Source organism: Zosterops lateralis (genome assembly GCF_965231275.1).
Source record: "Zosterops lateralis genome assembly, chromosome: 2".
Taxonomy (NCBI): Eukaryota; Metazoa; Chordata; class Aves; order Passeriformes; family Zosteropidae; genus Zosterops; species Zosterops lateralis.
In genome coordinates, this window is record NC_139763.1 from 86,545,884 (window position 1) to 86,563,701 (window position 17,818).

Here is a 17,818-nt window from a genome sequence, read left to right on the forward strand (position 1 = left end):
TATTATTTTTGACAGTAGTTTTTGAGCTTTCTTCCATGTTAGCTGAAAAATGAGACCCCTTCATCAAAGACAGCCAAGGGGATAGTTACGCTTTTTGAGTTCTTTGAATATTTGAGTTGTTAAAAAATGGAGTGGCTCTTGTTAGGGCAGCAGGTAGATTAATCACTGTCGATGTTTCTTTAACCAAATACTTTGTACATTTAAAGTTTTCACTGCCAGTGAGTTCATATTCAAGACATTCTCACTCTGGTTTTCATGACTTTCTCATAGTTTCTGCTTTTTTTACACCATCAAGGGCTTTTTAATCAGCTGCTTTTTAATCAGCTGCTTTTTAATCAGCTGCTGTGGCTGCCAGTGGTGCCACAATGCTTCTTGCAACTGTATTGTATCTCAGCTCCAAGCCTCAAAACTCTCCTCAGGGTGAGGCATCCACAATGCTTGTGTTTATCTGTCTACTGTCCTGTCCTGTGTAGGAAAATGGTAATATGCAAAAAAAAACCCCTACAGACACCCCTCTTGGCTCCTCCAGCTGTGCCTTTGCACATTGTGAAATCTTCCAAGAAGAGGCCATGCAGCAAAGCTGTGGGTGTGCCATCCCAGGAAGTGTTTAAAGCTGGGTTAGATAGAGCAACCTGGTCTAGTGGAAGTTCCCCCTGCCTGTGGCAGCGTGTTGGAAGTAGATGATCATTTAGGTCCCTTCCAAGCCAAACCATCCTGTGAGGATAAACCCAGGGCATGACTGGAAGTGGCCGTGCATCACCATTGTACAATCCCCGGTTCAACTGAAGCATCTCCTCCTGCGTGGATGTCAGGAAAATCCACAACGCCAGAGGTTTATGTCCAAAAAGGAGGCAGGGGAGTCCTTCACCTTTATTTGAATAAAGGGCACACACCCACAGGGTTTCCTCTCTCGAGGTTTCAGAGGGCACAGCCTTTTATCCTCAACTCCCAGCCACAGGTTACTCTCTTCCTTTCCTCATTGCTGAGGTACAGGGAAGGTACAGCCTTCCCAAACCTACCACATATTCCCCCTGAACCTACTATTTTATCCCAAAGCTCAGAAGTTGAGACTTGTGCAGACCCCTGTCTGTTTCAGGAGCCAAGCTCTCTGGGCCCTGCAACAAACCTGCTGCCTTAAGTCTGCAGAGACATTAAGACCCATTTCAAAGGCTTAACACCCATATCTTCACCCATAAAACTGTTTATAAAGACATTAGCTTTCCTCTCAATGGACACGGGATAAATACTACATTTTTAGGAAGGAGGCTGAGTAGCCTTTAGGACCTGGGATGTGTTTTGTTAGTGCAGGTTTCTTTAGCTGTTCCATCAATCCTGCTACAATGGCAACCGATTTAATGTGATTTCGTACTAATTTAAACCGAAAAAACTAACACTATGGTTTAGGTTTCAGTCCTTAATCTGAGCTCTGAAAATTGATTGGATTCGATTTTAGTGCTTAATTAACCCCCTAATTTACTTCCCGAGCGGCCTCGCTGGCCCAGCAGCGGGGCCGCCTCACCCAGTGGGGTTGGGGCTGCAGGAACCCCCTCCCCGAGGCGGCTCAGCCGGGGAGTTTGGGGCAGCGGGTCGTTTGTGGGGTGGGGAATTGGATTCTGGGGTGGGATTTTTAGGAAAGTAACCACAAAGGGGGAAGGCAGCGGAACGCGGGAGCGCGGCGCGGGCCGGGGGGGAAGGCGCAGCCGGCGCACCGCTCCCCCGGTCACCTTCGGCGGGCGGCAGCCATGGCGTTCCTGCCCGACGAGTCCCGGTCGCTGCCGCCGCCGCCGCTCCTCAACAAGGGCTCCGTGTGGCTCGGCTTCGTGGGGTGGCTGTCGGCGCTGGCGGACAACGCCTTTAACCAGCGCCCCGTCCTCCGAGCCGGTGCGGGGGAACGGGGGGAGTCTGAGGGGAGCGGGAACGGAGCGGGGTGCGCGGGCCGGGCTGGCTGAGGGGAACAGCCGGGGAGGGCTGTGGGGGGTTTGGGGACACTGAGGGATAAATGAAGGGGAGAAAAGGGGAAACAAGATAGGAATGAAGGGCTAGAGGGGACATGGGGGCGGGAGGGCGGATTTGGGGTGACCTTGAGGGTTACGGGGGCTGGGGATGGGGAGGAAGCCCCGAGATCCGAGGGCAGGGGCGGTAAAGGGAGTATGTGGGCCTGGGAAAAGGGGGGAGTGGGGTTTGGAGTCACTCCGAAGGATAAACAAAGGGGAGAGAAGGGGAAACAGCCAGGAGTGAGGGGCTAGAGGAGGTTTGGAGGCTGCAGGAAGGAGTGTATGGGATTTGGGGTGTCCATGAGGGATGTTGGGGCTGGGGAAAGAGAGGGAGCGCTGAGGTAAAGGAATGGGAGAGGGAGGGAGTGTGTGGGGCTTGGGGTCACTGAGGGATAAATGGAGCGGGGAGGGGAAGAGGGGGAGCCCTCTTGGAGAGGAAGGGAGTTCTCAGTGTGATTGTGGGGATGGAGGTCAAGGGGTGGGAGCCCTGAAGTGAGGGATTTGCTGGCACGGGGGGATTGGAGGCGATTGGAAGAGGCGAGGAAAGGGACATCGTTTGGAGGCAGAGGAGATCTGAGGTGCCTCCCTGAGAGGTGCGGATGGCGGGAAGGGGAAGGAGCCCTAAGGAAAGCGGGGGCTGGCAGGGGCCGCGGGAGGGGTGAAGCAGAGAGAGGGGAATGTCTGGGGGGCCTGGGGAAAGCCCGAGGCCCCCGGGGAGCTGGGAGAGGTGGGGACAATTCCTCTCTCCTCCTGCTGCAGGTGTTCACCGGCAGGTCCTGCTCGCTAGCCTGGGCTTCTTCATTGGCTACCAGCTGGTGAAACGGGCCGAGTACGTGCACGCCAAGGTGGACAGAGAGCTGTTCGAGTACATCAGGCACCACCCAGTGGACTTCCAGTCACCCACAGGTACTCTGCTGGTATTTTAAGTGAGACCTCAGCCTGCCATGACCTGTGTGTAAAGATGTGGCTGGGCTAAGGCTTCTCCATTCCTTCACAATCTAAATTGCAGCAGTCTAAAGGATTTTCTGATGTGTTAATAGATACTGTTATTGTGCTGTTGATATGCATTGATGACTGCCTCTTCCTCCTAAAAGCTCATTTTAGTACAAAAGCAGCAGAGCCAAAAGAAATAAAAATAAGGATAGACCAAACTTGTACCACTGAAGGAGAAATAATGGAAATTAGAAATCACAGGTTTTATTCTTGTAACTTCACAATTGTACTGTCTATTCCTGCAGAATGCCTGTTGCATGTAGATTCAGAAATCTCATGATGAATATTCAGAAAACAGGCAGAACAGGTGAAAAATAATAAATAGGAATGGCAAAAAACTTGAAGTGGTGTTGGCTTAGAGCAATGGTGAAGAACAGGGTTTTTTTTACTAAATGCAGTCATCAAGCCTGGTGATGCAATGGCAAATTTGGGTGGAAACAGTCCATTTTATAGCACAACACAGTTGAGTGTCTGGCTGTTGGATTGTGGTCTGCATCAGGCCATGTTGGAAGGAGGATGCACAAATGAAAAACAGTTACTACTGAGATTCCTCCACAGGGACCTGTGGAGAGCCATATGGGAAAAAAAAAAAAGAAGTTGTGCATTTAGTTACAAAAGCAAGCTAATGGTTTGCTGTGGGTGGCAAAAATCAGATTTCTGGTGGCTTTGTTAACATGAAAGATTTAATATGAAACATCTTCTGAATTGCTCTCAAATGCTGATTAGGTCTTCCCACCTCTTGCAGAAAAGAAAAGAATAGGGCAGCTCCTGGAGGATTTCCAGCCCATTCGCTGAGGATTTCTCCAGTGGTGACACGTCACAGGATGAATTCCTGCCATCCTGAGAACTTTGGCAAGGTGGCTGCAACTATTGAACCGTCCATGGCTTAAAAGATGAAACTTTACTCACTTTCATGTAATAAAAGCTTGACTAAATAGTTAGTGTTTAATGATTTTCTCTTCTGTTCCTTTATGGTTTGTTAATAATATGTGGATGACTGACAGTTGTAACAAAATAATAACTTAATGTTATTAATGTTTTTTTAAGTTGTTTTAATTGCAAGAGTTCAAAGTTGTTCACACGACATATATTGTATAAAACCCAGAGAGCAGTTCTGTAAGTTTCTCTTTTCTGTTTCTCAGTGGCATTTCTCCTGACCCTTGAACATGTTCTTGGCCACCCCCTGTAGATGCTGTACCCAAAGTCATTCTGTGAAATTCAGTATGAACAGCTAGCAAAATACATGCTCTCCCTAATTAATGCCATCTCTATGTTTTTTATTACTATGTTGCTTTTTCTTTGCTGATAATAAGGAGCCAACCTTTCTGCTTTCTCACTTGATTGCTGGCTCCTGAATCCAAACACTGGAGAGGAAGAGGTTTTGTTGATGTGAGATTTGGGGATTATTATTCATTTAGCATTTTGGGTCAAAACAGGGCTTTATCTCTTGTCTTAACGCTGAGCCCTGTGCCCGCTCACTGTGCTCTGCTGGACATGGATGGCCCTAAACAGATTTAAGAGAAATGCTTCCACCCTGATTTGCTTGAACAGTCTGGAAGAAGATCTTTCCCCATGGTGCCTGGCAACAGTGTGGGTGCCCTGAGAGCCTGTCCAAGGCAGCACAGAGTCAGCAGCCCCTGACACGCCACAGAAGCTGATTTGTCCTGTCTACCAACATCCCACTGGGACCACTGCTGGTTTATCCCAGGACAAAGACCTTTCCTGTGATTATCTAACATCTCTTATCTGCAGGGGCCAGCAGCAGTGGCCAGCAGCAGGGCACTGTCAGGGCTTGACGCATCCCTGGGGCAGCGTGATGCAAGGCCCTGCAATCACAGCAGGCAGAAAGCTCCTGTGACACACCGGGCTCGGAGCCAGCTGGAGGGACAGCGGCTCTCAGAGAGACACCCCACGGGTCCTGGGGGATGCAAACAGCCCACAAGACGTCAGCAAGTGCTTCCAGCTGTCCCAGGTCACAGGCCCTTGGGCACATCCTGCGTCTCCCACTGTCTTGTTCAACAGCCGTGGTCAGTGCCCTGCTGGGACAGCAGCAGTGTCCTGCAGCTTCACCTGTGTCCTGCTGTGACACCTCCCTGGGGCACCACGAGCCTCTCCACCTGCTGAGCGCTGCCCGAGCCCAAAGCCACCGCTACAGGTGACTGCAGGTGTCCCTTGCTGGGATACCAGTGGGGTTTGACCCCAGCCAGACACCAAGGCCCACGCAGACACTCACTCACTGCCCCACCAATGGGACCAGAGAGAGAATCAAGGGCAACAAGAAGTAGAAAATACGTGGGACAAAATAAAACAAATTTAATAGGGAAAGCAAAAGCCATGCATGCAAACAGAGCAGAACAAGGAATTCATTCACCACTTCCCACAAGCAGGTGGGTGTTCAGCAATCCCCAGGACTGCAGGGCTCCATCAAAGGTAACAGAGACCTGGGAAGACAAAGTCTATCAGTCCAAGTGTTGCTCACTTCTTTCCTCTTTCCTCCACTTTATATATTGAAGTCATATGGTCTGGAATATCCCTTGGGTCAGTTGGGATCAGTTATCCATCCCACCAGTATCTCCTCCCAAGTGTCCGTGTACCACAGGCCCCTCACCACAGTGGCAGTACAGAAAAAAAAAAAGAAAATCATCGCTACTGCAGCCTAAACCAGCCCAGCCAACCCTGTTCTCCAGGGGACACAGATGCCACCCTTGAGCTCCAGCCAGGTAAACCACCAGAGGGATTCCTCCTGTGGTCCTCTCCTCACCTGGCACCAGTCTCCATCCCTTCCTTATGGTTCAACACCTGCCTCTGCAATCAGTGTGGAGGCAGAAGAGCTCCTAAGGCATAGCTCCATCATGGCCCAGCCAGAGGTGCTACTGCAATGAGAATGGCCCAGGTCTCTCCCAGTGTATCCCTCATGCTCCATTTCCTCTGGGTAAGACCAGGCTGAGGAGGGACACAGAGAGCAGATCAGCTCTGAAAACCTCACTCTGGCTGGAGGGAATTGTGTTTGCCCTCATTCTGGGAATTTGCTGATTGGCAGCTGCTTTCCTAGAAAAGCAGAACTTCTGGGTGCTGGTGCAATGAGCTCCTTGGGTCTCTGTGGCCACAGGGCTGGTGTTTGGGCAAGCCTGCCCTGCAGCTCACCATCCTCCTGGGTGGCCCCTCCCAAGCCTTCCCAAGGAGGGGGAAATGTCACTTCATGGATCTCCAAGTGACCCCATGACATGCCCAGGACCTCCTGCTGTCACATCTCCCATAACTCTGATTGCCCCAAAGCCCTCAGACCTGCCCTTGTCCTCCCCTGAACCTAACCAGGACCCTTTCAGACGTGGGGCACCTCTGGGTCTGGCTTCAGCTGCCCCCTCCAGAGGCCCAGTCCCCTCAGCTGCTCACTCAACCACAGCTGGCTGGAGACCCTGTCCCTGCTGCCCATGCTTGGGCAGGACAAGCCAAAGCCAGAGTGGTCTCAGCAGCTGAGAGAAATGGCCTGATCAGGAACGAGGAGATGGGAATCTCCAAGGGATCCCAAAGCTGGGATGTCTGGATATGAGGCTGGGGTCTTGAGGGAGGTTACTGTCCAAAGATGCTGAGACCTACAGTCCTGTTGCCCCTCCCTGTTGCATGACTGGGGTGAGTGTTGGGCAGATTCACTTTTTTTCTACACAGAAATCAGGCATCAGCTTTTGTGGTGGTGTTGTCAACATAAGCAGGAAACTTTTCAGCCTTAGGCTGGTGACACAGGGGACCAGGCTGCCCAGTGAGTTTGCACAGGCCCTGTGGATGGACACAGCTCTGAGCCACCAGGTCTGGTGCAAGATGTCCCAATACAGAACAGGGCACTGCATTAGAATCAGGTCTCTGAAGATCCCTACCAACCCAAACCAGCCCGTGACTTGGGCATTAGTTGTCCTTTTTTAATTCTCCAGCATTGTCCTGGAAAGTTCCCTCCCCATAGAGCCAGTGTCCCCCTGCCCCTCACTGGGGCATTCCAGGAGTGAAAGCACCACACAGACAATGGCTTCACAGGGATCCTTTTATTAGCAAAAATAAGGGGAAAATGCCCTTGGAGTCCAGGAACCAGCTGGAAAAGGGCTGGGCAGCCTCAAGGGACTGGGGGAGGTCGGGGCCACCTCACAACACTCCCAGCTTCGTGCCGCTCTTTGAAAATAAAGAGGAGGGCACGAGCCTGCAGCTCTTCCAATGGACTTCCAGGCACAGCCAGATGCTTCTTCCTATGAGGATAAGGCACCATCTGGTTCTCCAGGGGTCACAACCATCTCCGGTGTCAGCACCAGTGCCGGGAGATCAGATGAGCTGCCACGGAGTGGGGAATGGGAGCGTGGCTGGGAAGAGCCGGCGATGGTCAGCGATGGGGACGTCTTGTGCTTCCAGACACCAGCACCTGTCCTGCAACACCAGCATTCCTTAAGTCCAAGGATCATCCCAGGGGACACACACTCCCTCAACCCTGAGTCCACGGACTCTGAAGCCCTGCAGTCTCTGCACAGGGCAAAGGGATGGGTTCCTGCCTCCAGCCTGGAGAGGGATATCCACCCCTAGCTGAGGGGGCAGCCCCCATTTCCAGGCCCTTCCCAGCAGGTCCCCAGCCCTGCACTGTTGGGCACCTCTCCAGGGAGGCCACCCAGTGTCCCGCTGCCCCTGGACTCTGCTTCCCCCCAGCTCTTACCTGGTGGCCAGGAGAGGGTCACCAGCTGGGCTGGCCCTCGCTGAGGTTGATCTGCTCCAGGATCTGGCTGTACCTCCGGGTCAGGGCGTTGGTGTCCCTGGTGAGGTGGGTGAGGACCTCCTGCAGGCCATTCAGGTGGTGGGACAGGCGCTCCTCCAGCTGGGCATCCTCGGCCTCGCTGCCCTCCGAGGAGGCGTCCCCGTCGGTGTCGGCGTCGCTGGGGCTCTGGTCACCCACGGAGGCCAGGCCTTTCTCCACCATGGGCTTGATGGCCTTGAGCAGCTGGTAGCGCTCGTAGAGGTCCGTGCGGCTCTCGGCGGCCGGGGCTGCCCCGTCCTGCTGCGGGAAGACCCCTCGGAGCAGGCTGGGGAACATCACCTCCTGCTCCATCTTCTGCGTGGCTGAGAAGTACTGCTCCATGGCCCTTCTCCTACGGCTCTGCCACTGCTGCTCTGACACCTGCTGAGACTGTCGCCTGCTCCCTGTCCCTGCTGGGGCTTTTTATGCGGTGCCGGGGCACAGCCCCCCTCTGCTGTTCTCCCCTGGTTGGGCTGGATGGCCTTGGGGACGGGCTTGGCTCCAGCCCAGCTGGGGCTGGGCCATGCTGTGTCCCTGGCTCTGTGCAATCTCTCCTGGCCCAGCCTCCCCGGGGCCTTCGCCCGAGCTGGCCGGGGGTCCCGCTGCCCCCCTGTGCAGGAACTATGGGGGGTAGCAAGGAGGAGAGGTGTCCAGGGTGTCTCCCACCCTGTCCTATATTATCTCAATCCCCCAACACCTTCACTTCTGGCGCCCTGTGGCTGTGGACCCAGCTCCTGTCCCCCAGTGTGGCCGGGCTGCAGGGGACAGTCACCTCCCCTCGTTCCTGCTGCCATGCGCTCAGGACGTGAGCACTGCAGGGACATTGAGCAACCCCTTTTGCACACCGCTGGAAATCTCACTGCAAACACCCTGGAGGATGGCTCTCTGAGGACAATGGAGCCTGCTGCTATTCGGAGACTGGGGTCCCCAGAAGCATCCTCTTCCCACAGCCTCTCCCTGCGTTCAGCAGGGATGTGCACAGGGACAGGGACCTGACTCCATGATGCAACTGCTGTGGCAGCAGCACAGAGGCATTGCAGCCCCCAGGGAATTGCCCCAGACATGGGTACCCTGCCAGGTCCCAATTCTGGGAGGGCAAAAGCCACAGCTGGGGCACCAGCCAACATTGCCTGTCTTTGCATGTCCCCGTGGAGTGTGGCAATCAGGGTGAATGATTCTATTTTGGGGCAAGGCTGTGGGGTACCGTGTTCATTTTGGTACTGGCAGCTCTCCCTGTGTCTCCAGGAGTCCCAGCCAGGTGCCTGCACTGCCAGGCCCCCTTTCCCCACCAGACCTGTCCTCACCACCCCTCTTGTCCCTCCCCTTGAGTCCTGACATCTCTTGGTGCCCTGCCATGGAGCCCAATGAGGCACCAAGGTGTGTGGGTGCTGCTGGCACCGTGCAGGTGCCACACAGAGGCTTGGCCACATCAGGGCACCTGGGCCACTGCAGAGCTTCCTGGAGGTGCAGGTGCATCACAGGGCTCTGGGGACAGAGGGACACAGGGGATGCTTTGTCCTCCAGCTCCCCCCACCTCTTCCCGAGCTGCTCACGTTGAGCATGGCAGGGCGTTCGGGGTGACATGGGCTCAGCAGAACCCAACTGCTGCTCCTCAGCTCCCCATCCTTGGGACATGAATAATTGACAAAAACTGTCATTAGCCACAAATGGGCCCCCACATTCCCCACATCCTGCTGGGAGAGACTGGGGAGAGCTGGGCAGCTGCCACTGCCAGCAGGGATGGCAGGTGCAGGACAAGGACTGCTGCTGGAGCACAGCACAGCCACCACAGGGGTGCAGCATGGCTGGCTTTGGGCTGAGCTGAACTGGAGTGCCCAGCCCTGGTTTGGGGCACCCTGGGAGGCTGCTCAGGGCATCAGGAGCTGCAGAACTCAGTGCTGCACTCAGCACCCAGGGTGGCCAGGAGCACTGAGAAAGGGAGAAGAAGAGCATTGGGTTCAGTCTTGGTTTTCTCCTGTCATCACCCCCGCTACTCCCACCATCGAGCAGAGGCCATGGCTGGTCAATGGCCACTCTTGCCCCCACTTATCTTACAGTGTCTGGCAATGGGAGGAAATGGTTCTATTTTGGGAAAGGCCTTGTGGTCCTTCATCCCTTTTGCAATCCTGAGTGTTGGCAGCTCTCCAGCTGTCTCCTCATGTCGCAGCCAGGTTTGGGGCCCTGGGAGGCTGCTCAGGGCCCCCAGGAGCTGCACTGAGATCCTCACGACTCTGCTGACACAGACCCCCCAGATTTGGGCAAGCTTGGTCCTGACCTCTTACCCTCCTGGGGAGCCCAGCCCCAGCCTCAGCTCCAAGGGCCTGCAGATGCTGCCACCACATGTGTCCCCCAGGGTCCCTGTATCATCCCTGGCACATCCTCCTGTCTTTCTCCCCGTGTGGCACCAGGGGAAAGGAGTGTGCCACCATGCTCAGTGTATGAAGTGTGGATAAGGAAAAGAAGCACACTCCGAGTGATAGCTTTCATCTTGCCAGGTGACCATGACTTGCAATGGAGCCCTGCTCTCCTGCCAGTGGCTGAACCCCTGAGTGCCTATGGGAAAGTGGTGAAGGGATTCCTTCAATTGCTTTGCTTACTTGTGCAGCTCTGAAGCTCCAGGTTCAGGGTAGATGTTTTGCACCCAAAAGCCACCCTGGGGGAACACTATGATGCCCCTGGATGTGCAGGAACCTCCATGGTGGCCCAAAACTCCTTAGAGCAGGGGGCTGGCAGTGTGTGCACAACTCAGTGCTGCCCTCAGCACCCGGGGTGGGCAGGAGCATCGAGAAAAGGAGAAGAGGAGCAGTTGGTTCAGTCCTGGTTTCCTCCTGTCATCACCCCCACTACTCCCATCATGGAGCAGAGGCCATGGTTGGTCAAGGGCCACTCTTGCCCCCACTTATCTTGCTGTGTGTGGCAATAGGAGGAAATTGTTCTATTTTGGGAAAGGCCTTGGGGTCTTTTATCCCTTTTGCAATCCTGACTGTTGGCAGTTCTCCCGCTGTCCCCTCATATCCCAGCCAGGTGTCCATTGTGCCACCTGCCCTCTTCCCCTCAGACCTGAACCCACTGCTCCTCTTCTCCCTTTCTTGGTGCTTCTGGCCACCCTGGGTGCTGAGTGCAGCACTGAGTTCTGCAGCTCCTGATGCCCTGAGCAGCCTCCCAGGGTGCCCCAAACCAGGGCTGGGCACTCCAGTTCAGCTCAGCCCAAAGCCAGCCATGCTGCACCCCTGTGGTGGCTGTGCTGTGCTCCAGCAGCAGTCCTTGTCTTGCACCTGCCATCCCTGCTGGCAGTGGCAGCTGCCCAGCTCTCCCCAGTCTCTCCCAGCAGGATGTGGGGTATGTGGGGGCCCATTTGTGGCTAATGACAGTTTTTTGCAATTATTCATGTCCCAAGGATGGGGAGCTGAGGAGCAGCAGTTGGGTTCTGCTGAGCCCGTGTCACCCCGAACGCCCTGCCATGCTCAACGTGAGCAGCTCGGGAAGAGGTGCGGGGAGCTGGAGGACAAAGCATCCCCTGTGTCCCTCTGTCCCCAGAGCCCTGTGATGCACCTGCACCTCCAGGAAGCTCTGCAGTGGCCCAGGTGCCCTGATGTGGCCAAGCCTCTGTGTGGCACCTGCACGGTGCCAGCAGCACCCACACACCTTGGTGCCTCATTTGGCTCAATGGCAGGACACCAAGAGATGTCAGGACACAAGGGAAGGGACAAGAGGGGTGGTGAGGACAGGTCTGGTGGGGAAAGGGGGCCTGGCAGTGCAAGCACCTGGCTGGGACTCCTGGGGACACAGGGAGAGCTGCCAGTACCAAAATGAACACGGTACCCCACAGCCTTGCCCCAAAATAGAATCATTCACCCTGATTGCCACACTCCACTGGGACATGCAAGGACAGGCAATGCTGGCTGGTGCCCCGGCTGTGGCTTTTGCCCTCCCAGAATTGGGACCTGGCAGGGTACCCATGTCTGGGGCAATTCCCTGGGGGCTGCAATGCCTCTGTGCTGCTGCCACAGCAGTTGCATCATGGAGTCAGGTCCCTGTCCCTGTGCACATCCCTGCTGAACTCAGGGAGAGGCTGTGGGAAGAGGATGCTTCTGGGGACCCCAGTCTCCGAATAGCAGCAGGCTCCATTGTCCCCAAAGAGCCATCCTCCAGGGTGTTTGCAGTGAGATTTCCAGCGGTGTGCAAAAGGGGTTGCTCAATGTCCCTGCAGTGCTCACGTCCTGAGCGCATGGCAGCAGGAACGAGGGGAGGTGACTGTCCCCTGCAGCCCGGCCACACTGGGGGACAGGAGCTGGGTCCACAGCCACAGGGCGCCAGAAGTGAAGGTGTTGGGGGATTGAGATAATATAGGACAGGGTGGGAGACACCCTGGACACCTCTCCTCCTTGCTACCCCCCATAGTTCCTGCACAGGGGGGCAGCGGGACCCCCGGCCAGCTCGGGCGAAGGCCCCGGGGAGGCTGGGCCAGGAGAGATTGCACAGAGCCAGGGACACAGCATGGCCCAGCCCCAGCTGGGCTGGAGCCAAGCCCGTCCCCAAGGCCATCCAGCCCAACCAGGGGAGAACAGCAGAGGGGGGCTGTGCCCCGGCACCGCATAAAAAGCCCCAGCAGGGACAGGGAGCAGGCGACAGTCTCAGCAGGTGTCAGAGCAGCAGTGGCAGAGCCGTAGGAGAAGGGCCATGGAGCAGTACTTCTCAGCCACGCAGAAGATGGAGCAGGAGGTGATGTTCCCCAGCCTGCTCCGAGGGGTCTTCCCGCAGCAGGACGGGGCAGCCCCGGCCGCCGAGAGCCGCACGGACCTCTACGAGCGCTACCAGCTGCTCAAGGCCATCAAGCCCATGGTGGAGAAAGGCCTGGCCTCCGTGGGTGACCAGAGCCCCAGCGACGCCGACACCGACGGGGACGCCTCCTCGGAGGGCAGCGAGGCCGAGGATGCCCAGCTGGAGGAGCGCCTGTCCCACCACCTGAATGGCCTGCAGGAGGTCCTCACCCACCTCACCAGGGACACCAACGCCCTGACCCGGAGGTACAGCCAGATCCTGGAGCAGATCAACCTCAGCGAGGGCCAGCCCAGCTGGTGACCCTCTCCTGGCCACCAGGTAAGAGCTGGGGGGAAGCAGAGTCCAGGGGCAGCGGGACACTGGGTGGCCTCCCTGGAGAGGTGCCCAACAGTGCAGGGCTGGGGACCTGCTGGGAAGGGCCTGGAAATGGGGGCTGCCCCCTCAGCTAGGGGTGGATATCCCTCTCCAGGCTGGAGGCAGGAACCCATCCCTTTGCCCTGTGCAGAGACTGCAGGGCTTCAGAGTCCGTGGACTCAGGGTTGAGGGAGTGTGTGTGCCCTGGGATGATCCTTGGACTTAAGGAATGCTGGTGTTGCAGGACAGGTGCTGGTGTCTGGAAGCACAAGACGTCCCCATCGCTGACCATCGCCGGCTCTTTCCAGCCACGCTCCCATTCCCCACTCCGTGGCAGCTCATCTGATCTCCCGGCACTGGCGCTGACACCAGAGATGGTTGTGACCCCTGGAGAACCAGATGGTGCCTTATCCTCATAGGAAGAAGCATCTGGCTGTGCCTGGAAGTCCATTGGAAGAGCTGCAGGCTCGTGCCCTCCTCTTTATTTTCAAAGAGTGGCACGAAGCTGGGAGTGTTGTGAGGTGGCCCCAACCTCCCCCAGTCCCTTGAGGCTGCCAAGCCCTTTTCCAGCTGGTTCCTGGACTCCAAGGGCATTTTCCCCTTATTTTTGTTAATAAAAGAATCCCTGTGAAGCCATTGTCTGTGTGGTGCTTTCACTCCTGGAGTGTGGTGTTGTGTCATTTAGGAGTGGAGATGGAGCCTGGATCCCAATAAGCCTCTCTGGTGGAAAGGCCGCTTGGGGAAACTCAGGCAAAGCAGTCAAGCTCCCACATCCACACACACCACGTGGCTAGCTCAGCTAGGAGAGGCAGAAGGCCTTGACACCAGGTCAGTCCTGGCAGGTTTATTTCCAGGAGCTGAAGGGAAACCCAGAGTGAAGAGCGGGATCATCTGCTTGTCCCTGCCTAAGTACAGGGATGAGCAGCCAGTGACCTTGAGGTCTGGGGGCAGAGCCAGGGACAGGTATGGTCAGTATTCCATAGCGGAGACAGGGCCAGTCAACAGGCCTGGTAGCCCTGTTATGGCCTGAGATATTCTGGTTTTCTGAAATTCCTTTTCCCAGCATTTTTCTGTAAACAAGAGAAATGCTTTTGTAATGGCAAATTTGTTTACATCCTTTCCCTAGGAGGGACTTCTCCTTGATGTCCCTCTCATCTGACCAATGTGATTGAAGAGGTTTGTCTTTGTTTCACCAATGGAATTAGTCTGTGTAGAAAAGTACAAAAAGGGAGACACATTCCAAAAATCAAGCAGTCACTTTTCAGCCTTCTGAAGTCACAGTCTTTCTGTCACTGTGGTGCACAACAGCCTCAGGGTCCCACAGCCAATGGAAAGACACTGAGGAGAGGAGAAAGCAAGAACCAGGGACATTAGGGGCAGGGAGGAACTGGGGCAAACCATGCAAATAGAGCACCATTGGGAAGTCCTCCTGTCAGGCTGGGCAGGTATCACAGAATGACAGAATGTGTAGGTTGGAAGATACCTTAAAGATCATCGAGTCCAACCCAGCCTTAACACCTCAACTAGGTCATGGTAACTGTGGCTTGTCCTGCCAAGGCCAGACCCTGGGTATTAAGCTGAGGGGCTGCAGGGATTACACTCTGGAGTGCCCCAGTGAAATGCAGGGGGACACTGGCTCTACAGGGACAAGGATGGGAGTAGTGGGGGTGATGCAGGGGGACACTGAAGCCAGGCCAGGCAAAGGCCACAGAGAGGCTGGGCAGGAGCCAGGGGTGGCAATGAGGAGAGGTGCCTGAGCTCTCTCCCATCCTTTCCTATACTGCCTCAGCCTTCAAACGTGTTCTGTTTTGGGCTCCTGTGGCACTGGGTCCGTCTCCTGCTCCCTGCTGTGGCCAGGCTTCACGCAGCAGTGCTGCTGGGGGCCATCACCTCTCCCCCTCCTTGCTGCCAGGTGCTCAGGATGTGAACACTCCAGGGACATGGAGCAGTCTCTGTCCATGACTGCCAGCCTGATCATGGCAGCAGACCCCGGTGTGGAACATCTCACTGGGAGTGCTCTGTGCATGGAATCCCACATGGGGCATGAGGACGTGCAGTGGGGACAGAGCTGGGACCAAATGTCACCAGAACTGCATCCATGGGATGGAGCTGTCATTGCCCACAGGGGAGCACAGATGGTGCCACCTTCACCACCACTGCTCCCATGGTGGAGCAGAGGCCATGGCTGGTCAATGGCCACTCTTGCCCCCATTTATCTCGCTGTGTGTGGAATGGGAGGGAATGGTTCTATTTTGGGAAAGGCCTTGTGATCCTTCATCCCTTTTGCAATCCTGAGTGTTGGCAGCTCTCCTGCTGTCCCCTCATATCCCAGCCAGGTGTCCATTGTGCCACCTGCCCTCTTCCCTTCACACCTGAACCCACTGCTCCTCTTCTCCCTTTCTCAGTGCTCCTGGTCACCCCGGGTGCTGAGTGCAGCACTGAGGTGTGCACACACTGCCAGCCCCCTGCTCTAAGGAGTTTTGGGCCACCATGGAGCTTCCTGCACATCCAGGGGCACCATAGTGTCCCCCAGTGTGGCCAGGAGGCACAAAACATCTACCCTGAGGCTGGAGCTTTGCTGTGGATCTCATGGTTTGATCCTTGCTGGCAATGCAGCCCTGCTGAGCTGCTCTGTCACTCCCCCCAGGTGGGATGGGAGAGAGAATTGGGAGGGGAAAAGTGAGAAAACTTGTGGGTAGAAATGAAGACAACTTCATTGGAAAAGCAAGAGCTGCACACGTAAGCAAAGCAATGGAAGGAATTCCTTCCCCACTTCCCATAGGCACTCAGGTGTTCAGCCACCTGCAGGAGAGCAGGGCTCCATTGCAAGTCATGGTCACCTGGCAAGACAAATGTGATCACTTCGAGTGTGCTTCTCTTCCTTCTTCTCCCAGCTCCATACACTGAGCATGGTGGCACACTCCTTTCCCCTGGTGCCACACGGGGAGAAAGACAGGAGGATGTGCCAGGGATGATACAGGGAATTTGGGGCACACATGTGGTGGCAGCATCTGCAGGCCCTTGGAGCTGAGGCTGGGGCTGGGCTCCCCAGGAGGGTAAGAGGTCAGGACCAAGCTTGCCCAAATCTGGGGGTTCTGTGTCAGCAGAGTCGTGAGGATCTCAGTGCAGCTCCTGGGGGCCCTGAGCAGCCTCCCAGGGCCCCAAACCTGGCTGCGACATGAGGAGACAGCTGGAGAGCTGCCAACACTCAGGATTGCAAAAGGGATGAAGGACCACAAGGCATTTCCCAAAATAGAACCGTTTCCTCCCATTGCCAGACACTGCAAGTTAAGTGTGGGCAAGAGTGGCCATTGACCAGCCATGGCCTCTGCTCGATGGTGGGAGTAGCGGGGGTGATGACAGGAGAAAACCAAGACTGAACCCAATGCTCTTCTTCTCCCTTTCTCAGTGCTCCTGGCCACCCTGGGTGCTGAGTGCAGCACTGAGTTCTGCAGCTCCTGATGCCCTGAGCAGCCTCCCAGGGTGCCCCAAACCAGGGCTGGGCACTCCAGTTCAGCTCAGCCCAAAGCCAGCCATGCTGCACCCCTGTGGTGGCTGTGCTGTGCTCCAGCAGCAGTCCTTGTCCTCCTGCTCCTGCCATCCCTGCTGGCAGTGGCAGCTGCCCAGCTCTCCCCAGTCTCTCCCAGCAGGATGTGGGGTATGTGGGGGCCCATTTGTGGCTAATGACAGTTTTTTGCAATTATTCATGTCCCAAGGATGGGGAGCTGAGGAGCAGCAGTTGGGTTCTGCTGAGCCCATGTCACCCCGAACGCCCTGCCATGCTCAACGTGAGCAGCTCGGGAAGAGGTGGGGGGAGCTGGAGGACAAAGCATCCCCTGTGTCCCTCTGTCCCCAGAGCCCTGTGATGCACCTGCACCTCCAGGAAGCTCTGCAGTGGCCCAGGTGCCCTGATGTGGCCAAGCCTCTGTGTGGCACCTGCACGGTGCCAGCAGCACCCACACACCTTGGTGCCTCATTGGGCTCCATGGCAGGGCACCAAGAGATGTCAGGACTCAAGGGGAGGGACAAGAGGGGTGGTGAGGACAGGTCTGGTGGGGAAAGGGTGCCTGGCAGTGCAAGCACCTGGCTGGGACTCCTGGGGACACAGGGAGAGCTGCCAGTACCAAAATGAACACGGTACCCCACAGCCTTGCCCCAAAATAGAATCATTCACCCTGATTGCCACACTCCACAGAGACATGCAAGGACAGGCAATGCTGGCTGGTGCCCCGGCTGTGGCTTTTGCCCTCCCAGAATTGGGACCTGGCAGGGTACCCATGTCTGGGGCAATTCCCTGGGGGCTGCAATGCCTCTGTGCTGCTGCCACAGCAGTTGCATCATGGAGTCAGGTCCCTGTCCCTGTGCACATCCCTGCTGAACTCAGGGAGAGGCTGTGGGAAGAGGATGCTTCTGGGGACCCCAGTCTCCGAATAGCAGCAGGCTCCATTGTCCCCAGAGAGCCATCCTCCAGGGTGTTTGCAGTGAGATTTCCAGCGGTGTGCAAAAGAGGTTGCTCAATGTCCCTGCAGTGCTCACGTCCTGAGCGCATGGCAGCAGGAACGAGGGGAGGTGACTGTCCCCTGCAGCCCGGCCACACTGGGGGACAGGAGCTGGGTCCACAGCCACAGGGCGCCAGAAGTGAAGGTGTTGGGGGATTGAGATAATATAGGACAGGGTGGGAGACACCCTGGGCACCTCTCCTCCTTGCTACCCCCCATAGTTCCTGCACAGGGGGGCAGCGGGACCCCCGGCCAGCTCGGGCGAAGGCCCCGGGGAGGCTGGGCCAGGAGAGATTGCACAGAGCCAGGGACACAGCATGGCCCAGCCCCAGCTGGGCTGGAGCCAAGCCCGTCCCCAAGGCCATCCAGCCCAACCAGGGGAGAACAGCAGAGGGGGGCTGTGCCCCGGCACCGCATAAAAAGCCCCAGCA

General features: G+C 56.3%; 3 protein-coding genes across 5 annotated transcripts; 2 read left to right on the top strand and 1 right to left on the bottom strand.

Annotated features, from left to right (window-relative positions):
- Positions 1–1,715: 1,715 nt before the first annotated feature.
- On the top strand, positions 1,716–4,247 carry NDUFC2 (NADH:ubiquinone oxidoreductase subunit C2). The gene is made up of 3 exons (XM_083855794.1): positions 1,716–1,881; positions 2,754–2,900; positions 3,733–4,247. The coding sequence occupies exons 1-3, from the start codon at positions 1,743–1,745 to the stop codon at positions 3,780–3,782; spliced, it is 336 nt and encodes a 111-aa protein (XP_083711920.1). The 5' UTR covers positions 1,716–1,742; the 3' UTR covers positions 3,783–4,247.
- Positions 4,248–7,006: 2,759 nt separating this feature from the next.
- Positions 7,007–8,163, bottom strand: LOC310923890 (thyroid hormone-inducible hepatic protein-like). 2 transcript variants are annotated; one of them, XM_083884750.1, is made up of 2 exons: positions 7,675–8,163; positions 7,007–7,389 (listed from the first exon to the last, which is right to left on the bottom strand). In XM_083884750.1, exon 1 carries the CDS (start codon positions 8,092–8,094, stop codon positions 7,693–7,695), a length of 402 nt encoding a protein of 133 aa, XP_083740876.1. In that variant the 5' UTR covers positions 8,095–8,163; the 3' UTR covers positions 7,007–7,389; positions 7,675–7,692. The 2 variants fall into 2 exon arrangements, with proteins under 2 accessions (XP_083740876.1, XP_083740875.1); XM_083884749.1 differs by having other exon boundaries at positions 7,007–7,394.
- Positions 8,164–12,363: 4,200 nt separating this feature from the next.
- Positions 12,364–13,520, top strand: LOC310906482 (thyroid hormone-inducible hepatic protein-like). 2 transcript variants are annotated; one of them, XM_083855798.1, is made up of 2 exons: positions 12,364–12,852; positions 13,133–13,520. In XM_083855798.1, the coding sequence occupies exon 1, from the start codon at positions 12,433–12,435 to the stop codon at positions 12,832–12,834; it is 402 nt and encodes a 133-aa protein (XP_083711924.1). In that variant the 5' UTR covers positions 12,364–12,432; the 3' UTR covers positions 12,835–12,852; positions 13,133–13,520. The 2 variants fall into 2 exon arrangements, with proteins under 2 accessions (XP_083711924.1, XP_083711925.1); XM_083855799.1 differs by having other exon boundaries at positions 13,138–13,520.
- Positions 13,521–17,818: the final 4,298 nt, after the last annotated feature.